At 44.9% G+C, this 16,815-nt stretch overlaps 1 protein-coding gene across 2 annotated transcripts in view; it reads left to right on the forward strand.

Moving 5' to 3' along the window:
- RIOK1 (RIO kinase 1) overlaps positions 1-16,815 on the forward strand; it is a 219,907-nt gene that overhangs the window by 33,567 nt on the left and 169,525 nt on the right. For both annotated transcript variants that reach the window (XM_085607225.1, XM_085607226.1), the window contains exon 2: positions 16,271-16,454. In XM_085607225.1, the coding sequence (XP_085463351.1) occupies positions 16,271-16,454 (184 nt within the window). The remainder of the gene's footprint in view (positions 1-16,270; positions 16,455-16,815) is intronic.

Below are 16,815 nucleotides of genomic sequence, written 5' to 3' on the forward strand. Positions count from 1 at the left end.
AAAGTGAGCAAGGGACCCACGTCTGGGCATACCCTGCCAACTTAGGGCGAACAAAGCAAAACCATTTATTAACACCATAAATGGAGTCTCAAAATCGTGTCTGAGGGGAAGACGGTATGAGTCTGCTAGTCTTCTGATAGCTGGAGTGACACTTCAGCTATCAGAAGTGACACTCCGGCTATCAGAAGACTAGCAGACTCGTCCCGTCTTCCCCTCAGACCCTATCACATAAGTATCTCCAAATTGGTATGCATAATCACTCTTACAAGGTGTCCTTGACACACTAAATTCAGGATACTGACCCTTATCTACCACTTCCGTGGTCTTCCTTCAGGCCCCGCGGCCTCTGGGTATTAAGTACCTGCTGCTTTTTCACTGCCTACATGGGACCTTAAGCTTCCCCGCAGTTCCTGCCCACCCCTCGGACCCTTGAGGACCTCCAGACCCGACCTATGTTCTCAAGAAAATCCACTTGCTCACACTTGCTTTTGTCCTGAAGATTATCTCACATTTATGAGATCGAAACGCCGTCAACCTTTTACAACCAAAACTCCTTCTTTGTATTAATTTAATTTGAAGTTTTTCAATGTTGTCAATGCGATGTATTTTAAATGTCACTAGCACCCCTCACTTCACGCACCTTCACTATATTCTTGTGTGAGCACCAGAACTATCACTTAAACAGCAGAATTTTGACACTCCACTAATGCTGTTAATAAATGTGATGTCATTCCGACCTTGTGTCCCTGCATACATTGCATAACCAGTCCTAGTAGGACTTTTTTCTGCTCTTGCTGACTAAACTCTCTTTTGAATAACAGTAGCCCAGGCTACCTGAGGGCATCATCATCAATTAAAGCAACAGGTGGCCAAAATGTATGTTTCCGACATTGGTCATATGCCACAAAGTTTTGTTATTGCTGGTTGTTTTTGTTTTTCTCTTGGAAATACTGTGAAGCACAAGCTTCAACTTTGAGGATTTGAAGTTGTCTTGCAATCAAAAGCAAAAAAAGAACCTCAAGATAATCAAGAAATCAGTCTGTAGTTTTTCCATGCTTTAGGAAAGAAAACAAACAACGTGGAGACACAAAATGAAGCTGACACACTCACCAATGAGAAGGAAAAAAATAAGAGTGATGATGTAGCAGCCAATCGTAAGTTGTGGGCTCTTTTTATAACTTTTTTGTAATAGAAAGAACAGATCATTGCAAGTGACCGCTCATATGCTGTCTCAGACAAGACCTAAAAAAGACTTTGGGAGTTTATCACTGCCAGGACATGTACATTAAATATACATGTCCTACTATTTAATTACAATACTGTGCCTCCCTCCATGTGAACATTTAAAGTCTACCTTAGGGTTGAATTATGAGTAGTAAGAAGGAAGGTTTGGGCTTGGCAAAAGGTTTATTTTGCCAAGTCGAAATGGCATTTTAAAACTCCACACCTAGGCTGCAATGGCAGGCCTAGAGACATATTTAGCAGTGCTACCATAGTGGGTGGCATAATGTATATTGTGTGCTGCAGCACACTAGCAGCATTTAATTTACAGGCCCTTTTACATGTAATATCATATTCTGGGCTACTTATAAGTAAATGAAATGTACCAGTAAGGTATATGTCAAACCATGTTAAGGAGAGAGAGCACAAGCACTTTACCACTGGTTAGCAGTATTAAAGTTTGCAGAGTCCTAAGGCCAACAAAAACTGGTTCAGAAAAAGAAGGCAGAAACCTGGAGGAATGCCATGTAAAAGATTGTCATTTCCAGCGCCTGTAATTCAGGACTGTTGCTTAGGCGGGCGGGGATGCAAAGAGGCTGTTAGGGAATAAGGTGTCAGAGATATACAGGCTTGTGATGGCCTGATTACTCACTGGTAATCTTTATAATTCAGAACCCAAGTATGTGTTATCAGAGTATGTCTCTGAGGACGAGTCCCTACCCTGAGGGGAGGCAACGTCCTTGCTTTCAAAGCAATAGAAACGCCTTCCCTTGGACCATGAAGCAACTAGTTTACTCTTTTTAAAAATGAACCTTTTAAGGGTTGCCCTCTTTGGCTATGAGAAGGCCACACGTCTGTCCTACTTCCATGCATCCCTCCCACTTCTGTACAATACAAAGCTTGCATATTTGAGGCTAAAGTGGCATGCACGTTGGGAAGATGGACACTGAGCAAGGCTGAACAGGAAGCCCTAGTAAAGAAGTTAATGGGTAAGTAATCTGTTAGGACCACATTATCCATCTTCCTCATCACAGTCTTTCCTCTAAGGATATGCCAAGTGCTATGAACCTCCGCCATGCATTCATCAAGGACAAACATAATGTCTTGTGTGTGTTTTGAAAGTCTTAGCTAAACATCAAGCAACTTATAGGCCTATGTGGCTCTCTGTAGAGGAACTGACGGAAATATAATTAAAAAAACATTTGTAACTTTCACCTGTAAGCTCTTGAAGTGGAAGGTACACCTTGGATCATCAAAAATGGAGCAAATTTATTCTAATGGACTTCTTGAAAGGGGCCAACCTTCCATCCATTGCCTGGGGAAGTTTTGGAACCCCATGTGACCTCTGTGAGTCAGAATGGTGACTGGACTGAAAAGGCAGAACACCACATCCACTACTTAACCTTCCCCTTGAAAGAGACCGAATGCCCGAAGATGCTGAACTAGCACAGTAACAGAAGAATGCAGACAACTTGAGTGAACCCAGATATTATCAGGTTATCCTACCAGTGTGCAACCCAGAAGATACAGGAACAGAGAAGAAGAGAAACTGGGTACCAACAGAAACAAATCTGTGCCTAACACACTATAAGAATTCCTGACCTGTAAGAATCAAGAAGCCCAGTAATGTCCTGGGCAATGAACCCCAGGAGCCCATGAACTATCTTAGAAATGTAAATTCCTACTCTACAAGAAGAATAATACACCCGAAGTAATCGAGGCAATTGAGAAATTAATTCAGCATTGAAGGAATTTATCACAGGACACACCGTAAATGAGTAACCAGGCACTATATAAGCTGCTAAAATAACAAGCATTGGCATAGCCAATAGGTCTCGCTTTTGGGACCTTATAAGTATTTAGTTATGCAGCACAATATCCTTGGTGCAACAACATCAACTGTTGCATGGCTAAACACTTATAAGGTCCCAAAAGCGAGACCTATTGGCAAAATGCAACTATTAACTCCAACAACAACAATACTGCTGCTTTTAAATTAGGTTTCCCGATGTTAGATACAACATGCATGGATATGGTAGACTTATTAATCTATATAGTCTAATTAATATATTTAAGCACGCTGCTCAAAGGTAGACTAGTTTCAAACACATCTGTATTACCAAAAGTCATCCTATTTTCATAAGATTTTTTTGTGTTATTCTTTATTAGCCATCTTAGAATAACATAACATCGTAGGACTGTCAGCATTGGCCACACAAATACAATGGCCATATAAATATTACAACAGAAAAAATTGTGTGGTACTTGCCTCTTGAAGATTAAAGAGAGTATACAGGAAGAAGGTGGATGGACGGGGTGGAAAGAAAGTGGGAGAGGAAAGAGTGGGGGATTTCATAAGATTTTATTGGAATGCTGTAGAGTGTAGGTCAAGAAAATATTCTTGGCACCTCACCATCCTAGACAGTTGGATTGTGGCTTTAAAGAGAAGATGCAAGATCTTATTAGAGCCAAGGTACCTACAATTATAATAAGATCATTTGCACTTAGGCCTGGTTGAGTTCCTTAAGCTCCAACCACTGTATGTGTTTTTACAAAACGAGTTCACTAAAAGTAAAATACAAAGTGTTTTGCTTAGAATTAAAGTAAAGGGGTGTCACGGGGCAGAGCAGCCAAGGGACTATAGTGCACCACCTTTGCGTGAGAACTCTACAACAAAACAACCTCTTCTTTTGCCACAACGGGAAGAGTGGAAACCCCTCGCAAGTCCACCTTCTCTACGACAGGAGGACTATCCCTTTAACAGGAGCACACCACCTGAAGACCCCGCCCCCTGTGCTGACGTGGAGTGGTGGAGGCCAATAAGCTCGGAGGAGACCAGGAAGAGTGTGTGGTACACCGCCAGAGGACGCGAAGCACGGAGGAGCAGCGGAGAATGGGAAGAAGCGAAGAACGCGGAACAAAGGGGAGACCCGAAACCCAGACGAATCGGCAGCGACTACCGAAGACGCCGGTCGGAGCGCAGAGCAGTCAGCCGAGCCGAGACTTCGCCAGGACCCCGTTGTGCCCCGCCACGCTCCAGGAGGAGCGTGGCTATCCCAGGTACGTGGGAAGTTTGCGGGCTGGGTAGGGAGGCGGGTGAGGTCCGACGACTAAGGGACAGAGCCCCTTGCTTTCCCCCTTTTAATAACGTACCCTCCCCTGCACTCGCACAACCTTATTTCTCTTGCCGTCGACGTGTTGGACTGCGTGGGTTTCCCCTCACTACCTTCCCCGTTTGTGCTTGGGCACTCAGAAGACCGATCACTCACCGGTATTCATTCTCTCTTTCTTCTCTGCCATGAGAGCAACCACCTGACCCGGGAGAACCAAAGAATCCCGTCACCTCCCTGAAGACTTAGGAGGAAGTCCTTGCCAGCGTTCTCCACCTTACGAAAGGATTTACTTCTCTCCTGCCCGGATCTAGATCTAAAACTCGGGACTCAAAAAGAGACGTGTACTGTTTAAATAAAACAAACTCGAAACACTAAGACCAGCGGTCCTCCCCTTCCTTTGAACCCACTACAAGGGGGTAATAGTCAAAATGATTTTTGTATACCTGCTACCGGTACTCTAATTTAGCAACATATCCTACTTTCACAATAACATACACAAAACTTACACTCCAACATAAATCGATTCAAGGCACTCCTAGTTCCAAATGAATAGTAGTCTAGAGTCAGAAGGAACTACAATGCCAAAATAATGAATGTTAGGGCTGTACGTACACATTCTCATTACATGACATTAGTACATCTTTGGGGTGGGTAGAATCGCAATTTGACATAAATAAATGCATTTTTCACAAAAGTTTTCTCTAAAGTGGTGTAATAGAAACTTAGTCCAGTCGTCAACACTTATGTTTGCGGTTATGTATTCTCTGCCTCCTAGTGGGCCTCTGTTCACAAGGGCCCAGGATAACTTTGTGTTGGACTTTTTGCTGGCATGGACTAACTTCAGCCAGAACTGGTCTGACGCTGACTGTTTGTCTCTATGTACCGGTGCCTTTGAAAGCTTTTTGCAATAATCTAACGTTGCCCCAAATAGGTCCTTGAATTCACACTAATTAATCCCTAGCTCAGTCCTTGTAGTGTGGGACAGAGCAGTCAAGCTTTACTAGAGGAACATGTGTTAAGCATTTAAGAGTACCAACATGGACGATAAGTAATTGACACGACTCCAAGGAGTTCCAGTACCAATTTATAAAACTAAAGCAGACTCCAAAAATAATGCAATCAGTTGAGTATAACCGGAGTTATAGATTTTTAAAGGAAAAATAAATCCGTGCATTTCACACCTGCAAAACTTTAATGTTGTGGTCTATGGGGAAATGGCCTAGTTGCACATGGTCACTTGCAGATCGAGTTCAGTGGAAACTACTGGGTCTAAAGGTGAGGCGGGTCCCAGGGCCAAGCTCGGACAGTCAGCTGATTTTTACCTGGCCTGTATGGCCTAGGTGCAAAGTAGTCCTGGTGCTGAAAAATTGGAGCTGCGGTTGCTGACTCTACCGCTTCTGTGGTGCTGGTAAGGAAGGGGATGCAAACTCTCGACAACGGGGCCACAGAGGTGTTGGGTTGAAGATGCTGCAGTGTTCCCTCGAGGTACAGCATCGAACAAAGGTGGTGGTAGCCTGGCTGGCCACCAGCAAGCAGGGTCAAGCTCAGCCTTCAGTCACTTTGATGTCCTGAAGTCTGGGGGGCAACGGTAGCCGTATGAAACTTGCTGGAGGTCAGGACTGTGTTTCCCACAATCACTAGACCATTTACGTTTGGGTGATTCCATCGGCGGCCCCAATTGCCAGTGATTCTTTCGATACGGGGTGAAGTTCTTGACTGCAGGAGACTAATATCTCTAGTCGAAAGGAGTCCTGGAGTTGTTTTTGGTTTGTAGAGGGGTTCCTCTTTACTTTGGAGCCCGTCTCTGGTCCAAGTTGAGTTGCAGTCGTGCAGTGGCAGGATGGTTGCCACAGATGCAGTCTTTGATGCCTTTTCTTTGTGCATGTCCTGAAGTCGCAGATTCAGTTCTCTTCTTTGTCCTTTTGTCGTAGGTCGATCAGATCTGAGGTTCTGGTGCCAGGGGAGCCCCTCAATTCCTAGATTATGGGGTGTTAGGTGTGTGGGAGCTAGTAACCCATGGGCTAGTAGCCTCAGCAGCTAATCCACCCCTGAGGTGACCACTTCTGGGGAAGTTTGTCACCTTTTCTATTCAGAAGACCTTATTCTGCCACTTTAAAAATTAGTAGAATCCTTCTTTGGCTGTACAGACAAGGTAGCCCACCTTAGGAGTGTTGCTCGCCTTCTGGGGATTTACGCCTCCTGGCCTTCTAATTTTCCCACCTGCCTGGTTTGCAAATGTGCCTGGGGAGAGGGTTGGCTTTTTCCTCCTTTGGGAGAAAGCCTACTTGCATATCAGAGACGTTGAGAGATTTGATTTGAACCCCAGCACTTTGATATGCCACTTCACTAGCTATCCTGACAGGGAGGAAAGTGACACCTCCCTCCTGGCCAGCCTTTGTTTCTGACTCCCGAGAGAGTTCACACCTACTAGCAGTGGATCAGAATCCAGTCTTGCAGCAACAGCTGCAGGCTGTCAGCCGAGTCACAGGGAAGGCTCGGGCAACCGGGTTGCCAACCTCTAAGGTAGCCACCTGGTTGCATGTCTCGTTAAATCCGACTCTGGGGAAACGTTTGGTTTGATAAGACAAGTTGTTTGATACCAAACATGACACTTTTCAACTGGACCATAATGGGGCCGGCAACCTGGGTGTGCCCAGGTGCCACCCCATGTTATTCAATGGCCCCTTGTTCACTTATGGTTGCCCCCGATGGAAGGAGGCACTTGTATGTCCACACCTTTACCATAATGCATCCTGTCTCCTGGGCTCAGGAGGCCATCCTTAGGGCTGACTGATATATATTAAAAATAGTGCTGTGACTTTGCCACTCATGGTGAGTTCAAAGTCGAATTTGAGCAGTTTGCACTGCTCATGCAGTCTGCAGTGGCAGGACTGCTGTCATCTTTTTAATTGGGTCACTCAGGATGGTACAATCAGTGTTGCATGCCCTGGTGACACCTATTAACTCCCACGCCATGGGTACCAATGGTACCACTTACCAGGGACTTATAAGGGGGGGTTTAAAGTCCTTGCCGCCAGTTGGGGTTACCAATTCACATGCAGCATATTTTAGGGAGAGAGCACTGGCACTGGGGCCTGGTTAGCAGGCTCCAGTGCACTTTCAGAGTCAAAATCATCAGCATTAGAGAACAAGCATTTGCAATGCAATAGGTCTCGCATTTGGAAGAGTTAGAGCTATTGGGGTTGTAAATGACGATGTCTTTTACCTATGTGTTTTGGTTTGGAGTGTAGTGGGTCTATGTGGTGTGCATTGGAATGATGTGGGTTGTGTTGGAATTGTGTGGGGTGGAATTGTGCTCTGTGGGGTGGAATTGTGTAGTGGAATTATGTGGCATTATTAATAGATAAGGGTGAGAGCTGCAAAGAATAGATTGAGGGGGATAGGTAGTTTGTGCTGGAAGTGGGGAATGAACTCCTCCTGACAGAGAAGCAGAAAGAGTGTTTGAGAAGGAGAGAAAGAAGGTGAGAGCAGGCAACAGATGGATAAAGAGGAAGGACCTGTGTATGCAGAGGACACCCCCCAAGAAGAGTAGGAGAGCGTGGAAATGAGGGAGGGATACTTTGAAAAGGCACGGGATAGAAACTGTGCTTCGTATTTGTGAGCAGGCTGGATAAAGCGGTGATAGGAAGTGTGAGGGATGACAGGGTCAGTGGGATTGCGAGATGAGAGGGGGTGAGGCAGTTGACCGTTTTGTTTCCAAATGTATCTGTTAACATTCCTGACTGTACAAAACTTTCATTTTTGACAAGTGGACAGAGAGCACAGGCTGGAGAGCCTTTAAAATGTTGCCAGGTTATGGGTCTAGAGGACACGCTCAAATTGGTGGGGTTGGTGAAGGATGAAAAAGTGGGACGCTTTTATAGGAAGGTTGAGAGACAAGGAGAAAAACTCCATCTGGTAACAAATCTGTGTGAACTGTAGAGAATATATTTATTTGTTAAAAAATATGATGCAAAGAGCTGATTTTCTGAAAGTCCTGTACTGCAAATTTCCATTCTGTTTATATAACCGTGTCCTACAACATAATTTGGCAAGAATTCAGTTTTCTCAGAATTTTGAAGATCATACAAAATGATGCACAACAGTCTTTTGAGGAAAAGTAAAGCAAATGCTCTTATCTCTTTACAATAAGTCAACGACTCTGCGTGTTTTTAATAATATCTACTTTTTGGCACATGTGGAAAATTATTCTGCTAACCTTTTTCTTTTCACTAGTGTACGCATGCCAATAGTTTGCAAAATTAACGCTTTGTAGCCAGATTTGTTTATGCAGCGACACACAGATACGATCTTCATGCATCCTCTTTGCAGGCGCAAAACTGGAGAATATTTTCACAGTAACTATTCACCTGCATACACTCTCATCGATACCACTTACTTGATATGGCAGTAGTAGCATGTATGCTGAGATGTATGCCCCGCTAGTAGTGCTGGAGTCCAGAAACAAGTGAAAAAGTGCCCAACCCGCCTGCAACACATTCTGGGAATTGAAGTTCTGCAATTATGTTAGTTAATCATACATTAGTTAGTATAAGCTAACCTTATGAGGGTCGGCAGTAGAAGTTCCCCTCTGTTTTCTAATACTGCAGTGCTTTTATTTGATGCCGCACCTAACACTACTGCAGCTCTTGATATTACGCAAAATAATGTGAATCCTTCGCCATTAAAAAAATCTAACCAGACAAAGCAAGGCTGCAGGTGCAGCAGCAGATTGAAGGGTCGATTAGTATCAATTGCAAAGTAATGAAGCTCTGAAAAATAACTCCTTCCGGAGGGAACCGAGAAGTAATCTTGGTGAGGTCTCTTTCCCTTGTAGCATGCCCAGTGGCACAAAGAGCTAACCCTAACAGCTATTTTGATAATGCCTCTCTGAGATTGTTCCCTGTATACCTATGCAGCCCTTGTTCAGGTGTGAGCCTGCAGTTCCATAATACCAGACCTGCCAAACTTAACAAGTTTAACTTGCTGCTGACTGAAAAGGTGCTGCACCGATTCATGTGAGGGCTGCCCAGTGCAGACAAAGCTTCCGTCTAGATCAGGTTGTCAGTAGGCATCACGTGGTCCCTGAGAGCTTGTGAGGCTGGACAGTGATCCTAGTGTAAAAAAACACACACACAAAAAAACAAAACATGTCCGCCATCACTCCTTCTCCCAGCCTCCCGGCTCAATGTAACAATGACGAGAGAGCACCACCTCATCACATACATACTACGTGAGGTTTTGCACTTGAGAAAAGCAGGGATGCATATCCCCATCAAGGATTACATCTAACTTTACACGGTGAAAATGCAGAGAAAACATACTTGCTTAGCCCTGACCACGCACACGAAGTTAGGCTGATTAATACGTTACAGAACTTTTGTGCTCGAGAGAAGCCGGTATGCATACATTGCTATGAAGGATTACAGCTAACTCTTCACAGTGGAAATGCAGAGAAAACACACTTGCTTAGCCTTGACCATGTGCACAAAGTTGGGCTGATTAATACATTACAGATGTTTTGCGCTTGAGAAAAGCAGGGATGCATACACCTCCATCAAGGATTACAGCTAACTTTTCACGGTGGAACGTGTAGAACACAACGTCTACGTTGCATTATGTGTAGTAACATCATGACTTGCGCAGTGAATCAGCCTAAAGTCTCACCCACTGCAAATCGTGCTTGTTGTGAATAGCCAAAACAAGAAATAAAACAAAAAATATGTGACGAAGCATGAAGCGAGGCGGTCTGCCGTGGAGTGGGGAGGAAGCGTCGTACTGCAGATTTGGTTTGCTTAGGTGACAAAGCATATCTGTTGTTTCCCAAATCAATCAATCAATCAATCAACCATAGTATTTATAAAGCGCACTACATACCCGTGAGGGTCTCAAGGCACTGAAGGGGGGGGGGGGGGATGCTGCTACTGTCCGAAGTGCCAGGTCTTGAGAAGTCTTCTGAAGGTTGGGAGGTCTTCGGTCTGCCGCAGGCGGATGGGGAGGGTGTTCCATGTCTTGGCGGCTTGGTGGGAGAATAATCTGCCGCCAAACAATGTGCTTGGTATGGTGCCCATGGCTACTTTTTACGGCGCACTGGGGACACACTTATTGTGAACCACTGAGAAGCTGATAATTAAAATTAAACTAAAAAAGCGATTTTGGAGGGGTGCTGGGGGCGGTCAAGCAGTGTTGTGGGAGGGGTCGGTATGCTTAAAGCAAAAGTAACTAATACAAAAAAATATCTGTGGAAGCATAAAACGAGGCTCCCGGCGTGGAGCATAGAGGGAGCATCTTTAAAAGATAAAGCTTGGTGTCCACGATCAGGTGCCAATACAAACACTTGGACTCTGGTTTGCTGAAGCAGAGAGTTTGTTGTGCCTGTAACAGCAGCTAGAAGAAAGTGATTAAGAAAATAGTGCTCACAAGCAGTAAATAAAACATACTGAGTAACAACGCATGTAACATGAGCAGAACTCATGGGAAGTTACAACAGGAGATAAGGAGGTACTGAGGAGGGACTACTAAGCCTATTAACAAATCAAAAGCCACCATTTCCAAAGAACAGTAACGGAAGCCAATTGAAAAGATGTGCGGAGCTTAAAGTCCATACCTGAATATGCTGCCTAGGCAAGACCTGAAAAAGTGTGGGAGCGACCATACACAATTAGCACTTTCCTATAACCCCTAAGGAAGGCGTTGGTTGCCCAAAAGGCATGGTGCTACTTATTAAAAAGAAATGTATGTTCTTGTGTGCGCAACATGCTCTGACTGAAAACTCGAAATTGCCCTTTTCACGGTAGCGAGGATGGTGGTTCCATTGGCTAATAAGGAGTTGCATTAGCCATCATACTAAGTGCTAACTTCCATTAGGGACTTTCAAACATAGTACTTCAAGGTACCAAATTAAGTTTTGCATTAAACTCAACTCGATTTAGGGTGAGTTTTAATAGAAAGGTGACATTAGAGAATCACCACTTTGTTTCCCAACCCCATGGTAGTCTTTCTTGTCTATCTTCAGCAGTTGTCATCCACGACAACATGCTGCCTCCCTGCTAGGTAGGGTGAAGCTCTCCCAGGAAAAGGGAACATAGAGAACGTTTGGTAGGAGGTGTGACCCCCTCCAGAAGGATTACTACAGGGTGGTGGACACAGGTGACCCAGCTTAAATTAGGCTACTGCCTCAGTGAAGCAAATGGTGATCACACCTCAACAGGCCCACTCCTTTGTGTAGGCAGACAGGCTGGCATCTGCTACAGAAGAGCAAAACCTGTTGCAGAACCAGTTTTCCAGGAGGGGTGTCTCATTATCTTGATTACACCCTAGGGTGGTGCCCACAGCTCCTCACGGGGAAGAAGGCTTACGCCACCTTGGATTTGGGTTGAAAAGTGTATTCTGTGATTGTTTGGTGGCCAAACCCGCAGGAAGTGAGGTAAAAGGAGATGGGTTGCCGCATCGATACTATGGCCCCATTGGCTAGTTAGTACTTCCCTCCCACAAATGCGAAGATGGTAATAAAATGGCACCCCGGACATTTAATCCTCAGATCACTACTAGACTGGAAAGAAGACAGAACAAGCATTAGAAATGCAATAGGTCTCACATTTCTTTGTTAGAGCTATTGGCATAGCTTATCAGCTACCGGACAGAAATTACCACTTTGCAGTTGCGGAACAGAGCATTGCTCCGCGAAACGGCCTGCAAGCCTAAAACGATGTGTAGCCTACAAAATAAAAAGCCAGATCAGGATGATCAGGAGGAACCACGACATATTGGGATAGCTAACGCAAGCAAACAATGAGTGAAATCGCCTGGGCGTGAACCAAGCATGCAAAGGCAGGAGAATCGGACCCAATGCACCAATAAAACCCCCCTATTTCTAAATGGCACAACAACGAACAAATGGCAATTCATGTGCATGCCGAAAGCCGATAGAGGCGATAACAATAGGTCTTGCAGACAGCGCATGCGCGCTGCCTAGGCTCGACCTTAAAATGACTGCCCTGCAGCTTCTTGGACCCAGCAAAGAGTGGCTGCACCAAAAACTGGCCTGCATTTGCTGCACACGAGGTACCTGCAAGAAAACTGTGTTTGCGGTGCCCATTCATGGAAAAGAGCTCTACTTTTGACAGGATGGAAGAAGTGACTCAAAGGGCTCGTTTACTAGCTGCCTGTTAAGCTTTAGAATCACCAACAGCTTAGGAACCCTGCACTCCTCGAGATACCAAGTGCCCTGGAATGCCTGACTGTCACTGTTAGGTGACAAATTCCTGACTTTTCCCAAGTGTCCCCAAACCTGTGGGACCCGTAGCCGAGGGCGAAATGAACTCTGGACCTCCAAAAATAAAGATTTACTTACCTGGAAGGAACTACTTAGAACACTGTAAATGAGAGACCAGTTGACCAGTGGCGACTAGACCTGCACTGGACTTCCCTGCTGCATCGTTCGAGATGGAGTCCTGAGGCCTGATGCTTGTAGATACCAGGGTGGCACCAGAAATACTCGCAGTAGCCTGCATTCGAACCACTTTTTGGCTGGAGCAAGGTACAGGATAAAAGTTCAGAAAAGACTCTTAGACTGCTGGACTTGACAGGTAACTGTCTCCCTGGGTCACCAAACATTGTGGCTCATCCAAGTGAAGAGAAGCAGCAGTAATAGCCGGTTGACTATAAACTGTTCAACTGCTTACAACCATTTTTTTTGCATGTCCTAACAGTGAGCTATAGTAATTTACATGCTTTTAAAAAAATTCATATCTTCTATTTCCCTCAGTTTTTTTGTTGTTGTTCGTTGTTTTGGTGTCTATTTTATAGTTAAAAATACACTCTATTTTCATAAATTAGTGTTGGATTTTTATTGTGTTGTGTTTCTTACTGTCTGTTTTAGTACTTCTAAATGCTTTACACATGTGTTTTTGATTTTCAACCCATACTGTCACCTGGGAGGGTATCCTGGCGCTGAGCAGGTGAAAGTCTAGACAAACCTAGGGGCTAGCGGGATTACTCGGAAAGCTAGGTCTTTAGCTTCTTGCGGAATTGGAGAAGTGAGGAGGAGACTCTTATGTGCAGTAGCAGGTTGTTCTATGCTAAAGGAGCGACGTAGGAGAAGGCTAGACCACTGGATCTGGTTTTCCGTATGCTTAGGATGTGTGCTAGTGCGAGTCCAGAGGAGCAGAGGTGTCTGGAAGGTTTGTGAAAGCAGATGTGATTGTTTAGGTATGCTGGATCAGCGATATGTGGTGCTTTGAAAGTGGGAGTGAGGAGTTTGAGCTGGGCTCGTTTGTGTATGGGAAGCCAGTGGAGCTCCTTCAGGTTTGGCACGAGGTAGGTAGACAGTGATTCTGGCTGCCGAGTTCTGAATGGTCTGCAGCCTTCTGGTGTGTTTTTGTTGATCCCGGCATAGCGGGCGTTCCTGTAGTTCATCTTGCTTGTGACAAGGGCATGTGTGACAATTGTTCAGGTGCTGATTGGGAGCCATTTGAAAATCTTCTGAATTTTCAGGGTATGGAAACATAAGGCGTTGACTTTGCAGTCATGCTAAGTTGGTTGTTGATGACAATCCAGAGGTTCTTGGCATGGGTGGTAGAGGTGGCTGTCGGTGTTGGCTCTGTTGGCCACCAGGTGTACTCCACATTTAAGTGCACTTCTTCCCAAAGAACGCAATTTCGAACTTGTTGGCCTTCATCCTATGGGCGATTTCAGTCATGCAAGCATTGAACTTGATCGGAGGGTCTTGTCTGTGAGGGAGGGAATGAGTTCTGTGTCATCGGCATAGGCAAAAACTTTTATGCTGTGAGCGGGGATGATGCCTGCTAGAGAAATCATGTATGCCTTGAGGAGGGTCTGGCTCAAGAAGGATCCTTGCAAAACTTTGCAGGTGTCTGAGGTGTACAGTGTCAGGCTGGATCCTTCCAGTCAGGAAGGAGCAAATCCATCACAGTGTGTGTCCTTGGAGGGCAGTGCAGTGGTTGGGGTTTGAAATAAGACTAAGTGGTGTCGAGGAGTTGGTGGTCACTGAAGTATTCAATGAGGATTCTTTTGATTATTTGTTCTAAGACATTGGCTTGAAATGGTAGCAGGGAGATCTGTCTGTAGTTTGCAAGCTTTGAAGGGCCTGCAAACGGTTTCTTCAGCAATGATCAGTTGCATGTTTCTAGGCATCCTGAAAGGTTGTGGGAGAGATGGAGGCATCCAGAATTGGTGGGGAGCATGGTGCTGATGGGTTGCCGTCCCCTGGAGTAGGTGTGGTGGGGCAGAGTCTAATCGGGCTCCAGGGTGGACAGACTTCATGGTGGCGGAAGTTTCTTCTGAGATGAGGGTGAGCCATGTGTTTTCCATGGTTCTTTGGATAAGATTGGGAGGCATTTGATGAGGTCTGTGAGGTCTGGTTGTGGGTTGAATTTGCTGTAAATGGCAGTGATGTTGTTGCTGAAATTTTGAGAGAGGTTGTTGCAGAGGTCCTGTGAGGAGATGATGGAGTTGGAGGCGGCTGCTGGTGAGGTGAAGTCCTTCACAATGGCGAAGATATATTTGCTTCTAGTTGTGCTGGCATCAATGCGGTCCACCAGAGCAGTGCGTTTGGTCGTCCAAATAATTTGGTGGTTACGCCTCGGGCGAATTTGAAAGTGCTCCTGCCTGTCTGTATTGTCCAAAAGGGGGTGGTGATGGACGGAGCATCAGAACCAATCAAACACTCACACCCAGTCAACAGATCTGGGTTTGATCCATCACCATTTTTGAGCCCACTCTGCCACCCCAGTTCAGACATGGCCATATGCAAATCAGTCTGACCCTGTGCCTCATGGGAACAGTCCAGCCCGAACGTCCAAGCCATGCCTTCCCTGGACCAGAAACAACACCACCCTCTTTTGTACCGCTTTGTTCGCCATAAGTTGGCAGGGTATGCTCAGACGTGAGTCCCTTGCTCACTTTGCCACTGGATTCAAGCAAGCCTGGCTGAAGACGGCTGAAATGCCAGAAACCGGTCCTAGGAAGCTTGTTTCCGGTCCAGGGAAGGCATGGCTTGGCAGTTCGGGCTGGACTGTTCCCATGAGGCACAGGGTCTGTCTGATTTGCATATGACCATGTCTGAACTGGGGTGGCAGAGTGGGCTAAAGAACGGTGATGGATCAAACCCAGATCTGTTGACTGGGTGTGAGTGTTTGATTGGTTCTGATGCTCCGTCCATCACCACCCTCTTTTGTACCGCTTTGTCTGTATTGTCCAGCATCGTGGATAGGTCCCTTTACTCATTTGGTGAGGCTCAGGCTTTCAAGGACTTTGATGGGTTAGAATATACATTGTCCCATTTGAACATTAATGCCTGCATGAAGTTACATATATCTAGATGCCATCATTAACTCATCTGCGAAGAGTGTTTTCGAACTCTGTGAATGTTTTTTTCTTCCTACTAGTGAATATATCAATTACATTTTCTCTGTTTGACCCTTAGTCAATAAATCAGAACCAGACCATGGGCTTGATATTGTTTTATATGTTGTTATAATACTACTTGACATTGTCAAAACACCTTCCGCAGATTGGAAGAGTGGCTTGTCAATATGAGATTTTATCTCACATTTAGTGGAACAGACAATTTGAAGATTATGGATAGTTTGAATGCTGCAAAACGAAACAACACACATTCTGAGGATCATTGTTAGAAATCTTGTAATAGTTATAGAACTCCTCCATATATCAAGGAATACTGTCAGTTTAGGAAATTGCTGCTGTATAATGTGCTGCTAGGTTGCAACAAACTCTTTAGTCCCCGCAGCACTCCAATATGGACAGCCTAAAAGTATTTCCCAGTTCTCTCTCAATCTGGATTACTGCAGTTCTTCACTCAGATCACATCTGAACATCATAGTGAGATTCTTCGCCAAGATGAAACATTTTCTATATAACATGTTTGCTAACGCTTTCTTTTTTTATTCTTAAAGTGAGCATGTACAGGAAGTTCAGACTGCATTTGTAAAGCCACATTACAGCCATTCTCAGGATGGTAACATGAGCGATGAAAGTGATGGAGATGATGCGGACTACGAAGTTGATGATTGGGATTGGGATGGTATAGGTGGAGATCTTACCAAACGCCTTACGACTACCAGAAGAAGTAATCCGCAGGTACATGGATAAAAAGGCTATGGATTTCTGTTTGGTAGGAGAGGGGCCAGTATGCATGTTATGTCATGTTGGGTATGTAAAAATCACATACAACCATGTTTTCTAAACACTTCTTATCATTAGGGTGTGCAATCATTTGACTGCCTATTTGAATTTACTAGGTCCCCCGAGATGCCTCATTGTACACTTGATGTGTACCTTTTAATCTATGGATAATCAAAAATGTTTGAGGATGCTAGTTACTATTTAACATGCTTTCTGTATTTTCTACAGTACATCTTCAATTAAAACACTGTATGACTGTCGCCTCGCAAACAAATTCAAAATAGGGCCAGGTTCGGATATCGCTCTGTTTTCAACC

Source organism: Triturus cristatus, chromosome 5_2 (assembly GCF_964204655.1).
Source record: "Triturus cristatus chromosome 5_2, aTriCri1.1, whole genome shotgun sequence".
NCBI classification, from domain to species: Eukaryota; Metazoa; Chordata; class Amphibia; order Caudata; family Salamandridae; genus Triturus; species Triturus cristatus.